Source organism: Sander lucioperca, chromosome 16, assembly GCF_008315115.2.
Source record: "Sander lucioperca isolate FBNREF2018 chromosome 16, SLUC_FBN_1.2, whole genome shotgun sequence".
NCBI classification, from domain to species: Eukaryota; Metazoa; Chordata; class Actinopteri; order Perciformes; family Percidae; genus Sander; species Sander lucioperca.
In genome coordinates, this window is record NC_050188.1 from 13,377,623 (window position 1) to 13,386,425 (window position 8,803).

General features: G+C 39.0%; 1 protein-coding gene across 1 annotated transcript; it reads left to right on the forward strand.

The window, feature by feature from the left end:
* The first annotated feature begins 1,797 nt into the window (after positions 1–1,797).
* crabp2b (cellular retinoic acid binding protein 2, b) lies at positions 1,798–5,566 on the forward strand. The gene is made up of 4 exons (XM_031296022.2): positions 1,798–2,147; positions 4,136–4,314; positions 4,632–4,748; positions 5,203–5,566. The coding sequence occupies exons 1-4, from the start codon at positions 2,060–2,062 to the stop codon at positions 5,251–5,253; spliced, it is 435 nt and encodes a 144-aa protein (XP_031151882.1). The 5' UTR covers positions 1,798–2,059; the 3' UTR covers positions 5,254–5,566.
* The last annotated feature ends 3,237 nt before the right edge of the window (positions 5,567–8,803 follow it).

Sequence of the window (8,803 nt, forward strand, 5' to 3'; positions counted from 1 at the left end):
CCTTAATTTAAAAAACTGAGGAAAAATCTGACCTTTGGTTGTTCCCTTGGCCTTTGGAATTAAAATAGCCCCACATCATCACATACCCTTCACCATACCTAGATATTGGCATGGGGTACTTTCCATAAGATCATCTCTCAATGCAAATCAAACCAGCTATTAGGCTAACTGAAATAAAACCATGCCAATCTCTAGGTATGGTTTGTTTCAGTTTTAATTCCAAAGGCCAAGGGAACTTTATCAGGATGCATAGTATCCTGGATCCATGAAATAACTGGCCTTTAAAAATCAAAATCTGCCTGCCTCTATGGGAATTTAACATAGGGGTGTACTGACTTATGCCCCCTGTAGTTTAAGGAAGAACATTTATTTATTTACAATACATTATTCATTCACAAAGAACATTGGTGTCCTTAAAGGTTGGATTTTTCCTCATTTTTTTAAATTAAGGCATTAAGATCAATTTCCAAAAGATGATTTTTTTATTCCTCTTTTTAGTCAACTTTAGCATGGGTTCATAAACTTATGAGCACCACTATATGTTTACTAGATGAATTATAGTGTTGTACTTCCTGTGATACTTTGACAGCTATTCTATCGGCCTACTTGTTACAAATATTTTTTTCTAACTTATTTATCTTACTTAGGCTATTTCTTTGTAACCTCTATCGTTGAGTGTGTTGTGTTTTCAAATACTGTTCTAACAATTGTTTGAGGTCTTCAACGCAGCTGTGTCTAGCTCGCTGCAGGGCAGAAGAATATATTTTTTTTATTTGACACCTACTTTTACACACATTCTTCTGTTTCCTTGTTTCTTTTTATTATTATTTTCCCACATTTTAATCATATATCACATGCCCTGAATGTACACTCTGCTTTGTCACCATCATGGCCTAACAGGAAATACCAATTAGGTCAATTTGGACTTGAATGCACATTTAAATGTAAGAGAAACAGAGGGAGGGTTATTTTTGAATCAGCCAATTAATTAACAATGTCAGTAACTTTGATCCAATTTAAATTCAACCCAATTCAGCCTGACTTTTTTTACAGTAACACATCAAAAACATAATGTTACTACTACTACCTACTTACTATCCTAAATTTGCATGCGTTAGTGCTGCTATAGTATAATTATTGTATCATAGAAATAAACAAAACTACCTAGATATACAACAGTTGATAACAGAACTGAAGGATTTAAGCATGAGCTGGATGTATTCTTGTATGTGTTGACATATGTTGTCTTAAGTCTCTGTTTGTTTACAACAGTAACATATAGCCCTGAAGATATGTAACCCACCCCTGTCCAGTTCAGGTGAAGACAGGATGAGATGTGTTGTTGGGTAAATAAAACTGATAGCCTATAGCCTAGTATGTGCTCTTTGGTCATAATGAATTAGACTGATGTGTCCCCTCTCTCTATATATTTTAATTGTACTTTTTAGAGTGAAAATGCTGATGGCACTTTCCTGGATGGGTGCCTCCAGCTGTAAGTCTTATCTTTTTGCTCTTTCATTACCAGCTTTACCACCCCCAACTCTGGAGCTGAACACATTAACCCTTATATCTGATTTCACATTCCAGAGCTTAGAAAACTTAACACATGACTTCAGGTTGTGGGTGTTTTTTTTTTAGAATACAAAGTTTCATCAATTTTCTCTATTCATTGTAGGCTACGCCCTACCACTTATTTTCTGGACTTCTTATCAAATAGGCTAATTGGGGCTAACGTGTCACCAACTTTACAAAAATTGCCCATCAACATCAAAGGACTTACTGGAAGTGCATTTTCCAGCTCGTATCCAAATCTTTCACCATACTGACAGAGGTGGAGGGTACAGTCAGAATCAGGGGGAAAGTCCCTCCCTGCCACCGGCCTCTGTATTGGCTGGACCCACATCAGATCCAGGCGAGCTGTCAGCCAATCAATGGAAGCGCAGATGCAGGCAGCGGAGACGGCTTTACAAACCGGTTAACGGAGGGGGACAGACAGACCACAAACCGGGGAGTCTGCAGTCAGAACCGGCTTACTACGATCTATTCTACCTGCAAAAGAATGGAAATGGAGAAGAAAACCCCAGATTTCTCAGGAAAATGGAAAATGAAAAGTTCCGAAAATTTCGAGGGACTTTTGAAAGAACTGGGTGAGTAATGCATTTGAGGCATTTTATAGGTTACACGCATAGATAGATTATTTATTTAATTTGCTTAAAATGCCCAGTAAAGTTGATTATCTAATGTTTTCCAACACAAGACAGGGTTGCATATGCATGCATTTTTTTCCCCAACCTTCTTCTTCTAACTCTTTAAATGAAAATGCTTTACATGCACATTTAAAACGTTGATGCCAGTTTAGAGTCAAGCAGCATTGTTATCTGGTTTATCATCAATCATTCAGCTCTATTGTTAAAATGCAAAAAAGAAAAAGGAAAGGGAAGCGTCTACTGCGCAATGACCTGTCAATCATGTTGTCAGTGGCGTTATCTACTGGAAATCCAGTTGGCTTAGAGGTCAACTGAGAACCAAAGTGGTTTGAAGTGGCTCTCTGTGGTAACATTTTGCTTTTGCCCTGCTAACCTCTGTTCATGGAAATACTGGTATTTTTAAGCTAAACGAGACTGTATGGACTCCAGTTATAAGAGAGCAGTAGAGAGAGAGGTCAGGTGAGGGCCAGCCAGTGGCATCCATTAAAAATCTGAAGACAAATAGCCTGTGGAGGAATGTTAAATTAGACTCATCTAAAGCAGGGTCCTCCTCATGCGGTTGTAATTAGATCCAGTGTAAACGGAACTAAGCCTTGACATGGGCCCCAGCAGCCAGCCGGATCTGAGACTGACTTTCCTTCACTGCCCTGGGCCTCACTGACCCAATCTAGGGTGTGTGTGTGTGTGTGTGTGTCGCGTTCGCACTCTGTGTTCCAATAGAAACTACGTCCACTATTTACTGTGATTACCTTGTGTAATCTCAACAGCAATAGCAAACATTTCACCTGCTAGCTATGTGGTTTGACATTAAACTTCTTGTTTTTTAGCATGTTCGTCAACCATGGGACTATCAGGCACAGGCCCATGGGCCCAAGGGATCAGGGCCTCTGATTGAAGTGACTTCACATTTCTTGTTGGAAAGTCATTCAAATGAGACACAAAATGACACAAAGTAGCCACAAAGAGATGTAATACGACCACAAAGAAACATCTTTTGCAGCTGTGAAATGATGGCTTTCATTAGCCTACTATCCCTTGGTCGGGATAAGGCTCGAACTATGGTGGTTAACAAGCGTTATACCAGCTTCAATGGAGTTTTGAGTTGAGTGGACAATGACCGAATTTTAATTCCGAGCTGAATAATGTCTTGAACAATTTCACAGTAATTAGTGTTTTAAAGGACCATATCAGTGGTTTTGCCTGTCAGGTATGCTTTACATTACTGGCAACCTTTTTCTGAAGCATACTATAAATTATTACATTCATTTTCTTGGTTTTAGTTCATTCAGTACAGCAAAAAAGTCAGCATGCAGAGACTTAAAACTGAGAAATTAATCACAATGAAACTTTCACCGCCTTATTTTTCTTTTCATCAAAGTTATGTTATTATTGTGTGGCAATGCAACAGCACACACAGACTTTTGAAAATGTTTAGGTTGCCAAAAAGCATTTCATTTATTGTATCAAACTGAGAAGACAAATGATAAGCAAACACAGACATTGTGAAAAGGATTACATGAATTTGGTTGTTGTGTTATAAAGGCTGCTTTGCGGCTTTTGACTCTCAAATATCAGATGACATAATTTAGTTTCAAGGACCACCAAGCAAGGAAAAAAATTCAAAACATTCCCTGCTCACAGCTGCATTACCACACAGCAATAATGTAACATTGTCCAAAAAAAAGGTGCTGAAAGAGTCACTTTGATGGATTACCTAAAGATTGATTTACGTGCTGTACTGAATGAACTTTGCTGCTTAGAAGGTAAGAAATCAGAGTAAAAACGTATAATATGCTATGGATAAAGTGTGGTTGTTTAGGCCATAAACATTTTAAACCACTTGTATGCTCCTTATATTCAAAAACAATACAGGTGATGCTTTCACCACAGTTACCAGTTAGATATTAGTCCTGTTTGTGTGTGAACAGGTGTGAATGTGTTCCTGAGGAAGATTGCAGCGACAGCAGCCTCCAGCCCTGCAGTGGAAATCACCCAGCAGGATGAGAGTCTGTCCATCAAAACATCCACCAGCGTCCGCACCACCCATGTCTCCTTCACCGTGGGTCAGTCCTTCAATGAGACCACAGTGGATGGACGTCCCTGCACGGTATCCCATATAACATTCCTTTATAATGTCATTGCATGCATTCCAGATTTTAGCCAAGAACAGCATAACTAGCACAGAAGAAACATATGGAAATAATTTCAGTGCAACTCCAGAATCCTGGTTATAATACATGGATCTGTTCTTCATCTGTTCACGCTGCGTGAAGGACATTGTTTCTAACAGGCCATAAAAAGGTTCTGAAATTCCGTGATCGGCACACTGGTCCCCAGTTAGGACGAAACCCAAGCTTTGCTATAATTTTATAGAGTCCAAAGCACTTAAGTGATTCATATTCTTGTTCTTATGAATCCCTGCAGAGTTTTCCTAAGTGGGAAACAGACAGCAAGATCAGCTGTGAACAGACTTTACAGAAAGGTGATGGGCCCAAGACAGCGTGGACCCGAGAGCTGACCAACGATGGAGAACTGATACTGGTAATCATTTTGTGTACAGCACCAATACACATCTTTATAGACAGATAGTGTGTCAGATTTAAAAATAAAACACTGAAACTAAAATTGGTGAATCTGAGAGCTTTACAGAAAAGAAGTTACCACCTTTCATAAAAGGTTCGGCTATGACATAATTTACTTATGTTTTATATAGATCATTTTTAAGCCATAAATAAGATCAACTTTTAGGTTGCCAGGTAAAATACATCTACAGTCATGCTAGCAGCTATGTGATGCTGATTTAAATGATACTACAAGGCTAGCAGTTGGGATAGCCATCTTGGAATAATGCAGGAACACTCCCAGGTCAAACTAATGGAAGTTTTCCCTCCTTTTTTTCCTTAGTTACAACTTATAAACCCTTTAATACGTGTGCTCTATTAGTAAGTGGTATCAAAAGTTTAAACTCTGCCTATTTGTCGCTGTTTTCTTTCAGACAATGACTGCAGGGGATGTTGTCTGCACCAGAGTATATGAGAGGGAATGAGGAAATGTGTTCAAGACATGTCATACAATACTCCTGTTTTGTGCCTCATGCATGGTTTACATTTACTCGCCTTGTTTTCTCCTTCTTCGTCGTCCTCCTCCCTGCCAGTCAGATGTTGGTCACAGCTCAAACAGTGCACTGTGTAGAAAAGGCTTCAGTTTACATGAATGTATGTTGGCACAGTAGTTGCTTTTATAACACCAGAGCTGAACTTGCTCTTTATGTATCATATAGAAATGTCACACATTCCTTTTCTAAAAGCTGTGTCTAAATCCTTTTTCAACATGTTAATAAACAGTTTTATATGAATTTACTGTTTGACCATTCCTTTTCAAACACTCATTCTTATGTTGCCTCCTCACCATACCTCCCATTCCCTCGTCGTCCGTCTGCTTATCACTTTACATCACTGTCTGTCTTTCATATTCTCCTGATTATTCCACACCCTCTCACCCCTCCATCTTTCTGTTTGCAATCGAGTACCTTGTCCTCTGTATGCTCTTGTGTCATCGTAGCTCACTCAATTATTTTAAAAACGCCCAAAGACAATTCATATTTTATAAACTCCGCTTTGAGGGACATTTGGCAAAGATGAGAGGGAAACGGGGAGTGGAAAGGAAAATGAGTGAGGGAAAGAGAGAGAGTGGTCATGAGAAAGTTATTTCATATCATCAGGAGAGGTTGTACTTTGTATGTTGCCTTCTCCAGCTTACAGAATGAGCTCAATATAAAATTCCCCCGCCCCTTTTGCTTTGGCTTTGCACCCAGGTACAAAGTGTTAAGTGGCTTCCTCTTACTATGTGCAAAGAGATTTCCAGCTGCTCCCTTAAAAACCTTAACATAATGGATGCAAACTAATATTCAAACTTGAAATGTGAAGAGAGAGTACCATTAGCTGAAAATGATGTTCAGAGTCCCTAAAATCTTTCTTTGACTCAACTAAAACGCAACTGCGTGGTTAAGTCTGAGGCCGACTTCACCTTGCTGTGAAAAATGTACCTTCAGGGTCTCTCAGGCACTTCCTGAGGAGAGTACTGCTATGGTTCACAGGCTGTGATGGTTTTTCCAGGTTTTCAAACAATGTGACGACAAGCGCCCCTCTGAAGTGCCTCCCAGTTTATACACTGTGCTGAGCATGCAGCAGGAGGATTGAGGTCTCCTTCGGGATGAATGTTCTCAATAACCTCTGTGGGTAAATGTGTGTGTGTCTGGAGGATGTACTCATATCCTTTACTCAAGTAAAACTACCAATACCACAATGTAAAAATACTCAATTACAGTCCTGCATATATCATTTTTCTTACAGAAGAATTATTAATATCAGCAAAATGGACTTAAAAGTGCTTGTTCTGATATATTATTATACTGTAAATTTCATTATTCAATTGTTAACATTGATGGATGATGCATTATTGTAGCAGGTTTAGGTGTAGCTAGTTTTAGCTACTTAACATACTGTACATTTAGGTAAATAAGTCCAGTGGTCCAGAAAAAATGTTCTGCTACAGAAAATTACTTGAATATTTTGGACTTTTCTCTAATCTTTGCTTTTTTGTGAAATGTTTAACAATGTGTACAGTTATTTAAATTAAACCATGTGAGAAGTTTAGATGGGAAATGTATCTTTGGTGGAACAAACACACCTGCTTTTTGTGAGGGGTCACAAGTCAAAAAGGTTGGGAGCCGCTAGTTTAATTGTTAACAATAACCATACGTTTTTTAGTAACTTGTAACAACAGCTGTCAAATACATGTCGTGCAGTAAAAAGTAGCAGAAAATGGAAATGTACAAGTGAAGTCCAAGTACATCAAAACTGGATTTGAGTAAATGTACTTACTTTCTAAAGTATGCATGGTTTACACTAACTTCACTCGTCATGTACTTGCTATTATGTCTCCCAAGCAGAAAGTATGTTTTCAATGGCCTTGATGAAAACCAATGTTTTTGTGTAAGCACTCATCAAAACCGCAGTGCTTGGAAAGTTCCTGTTATTTGCGCAATAAGAAAATTGGTGTTGTGCGCGCGTACACACACACACACACACACACACACACACACACACACACACACACACACACACACACACACACACGAGACGCCTGATTCTGTCTAAATGACCCCTTTGACTGGTTGACTAATGGTTGTTATCCTCATAGGAGCAGTCTAAACCACCCAGTCCCTCCTTGTTAGCTGGGTCCTTTTCCACACACAACTGTTATGCCAGTTCATTCCTCAGGCAGTGATGTCATGGAGCCTGCATTGCTCGATTGGCTGAAGAATGCTGTGGTTTTAGGACAGGGAGGAACCGAGCCCAGCATTTAAATCGGGGCCATCTGGACCAATCATGACAGGGCAATTAGAGGAAACGATGGTTCACAGGAGTCAGCTGACAAACACAGACGTTGCTAGACCAGGGCATGAAGACAAACAAAGTAAAGCCTACAACACAAGTGGTGATTCCTGCTCATTTAGTTGCAACAGTTAAGCAAATAAGTTTTCATTACTAATGTGCCTGTAAAAATTCTTTGCTATCCTAACCATGCCACATCCATTTCCACCCAGCATCTACATGTCAGCTATGTTTCTATATGGTTCTCCATCGAAAATTAATTTAATCTCAATGGCTGCATGGTGGTGATGGCGCAGTGGATATGATACATGCCTTTGGTGTGGGAGACCCAGGTTCAAATCCCACTGCGATACATCAACCAATGTGTCCCTGAGCAAGACACTTAACCCCTTGTTGTTCCAGAGGAGTGTGACCTCTGACATATATAGCAATTGTAAGTCGCTTTGGATGAAAGTGTCAGCTAAGTGTAAAGTATAAATGCATTGATCTATGAATCAGACTTTCAGTGGCAGTAATATTAAACAGCCTTAGTTCCACTCTCACCTCCCTGTATTATGGTCATTAATGTTGTAATGTTGTAATTAATCAGTAGATACTTGTTCCACCTCCGTTAGACATTGTTTTCCTAAACCTTAAAAACAAACGTCTGTCATCTTTGGGCCCCATTGTCACAGGTTGCACATGAGCTCTTTTTAGATTTTATTATCTTTTCTTCTTTGTTTTTAGATTGCGTCAGAGGCCTGAAAAGGTAAAAAAATAAATAAACATAAACATGTTTTTCTCAAGCTGTGCAGTCAAAACATTTTTCAAACCCACAGAGCTCTATTTCAAGAGAGCCCAACGTTTCCAGAGATACCAATTGTGTCAGGCTAAATTTTTGAGAAATGCTTTTAAAATGATGCAGAAGACATCTAGAATGTTCCCATTTGATGCAATGGTACAGCCGTAAAAAACATAGAGCCTTGGGTTTGAATATTTCACTCAGTGTAAACATCATATAGCTTTTATGTGATACTGTCAGACATTATGATGTAAGATGACCTGAAAGTTAATTAAAGGGGAAATCAAACTGGATGCTCAGCCATCATCTTCTGACTCCAGAAGTGGTCCTGACTACCACTGATATACATAAATATTATATTCCCATAACGCAAAACCCTTATATGTAATTTGTATTAATGGTTGCCTACCTGTGCATAT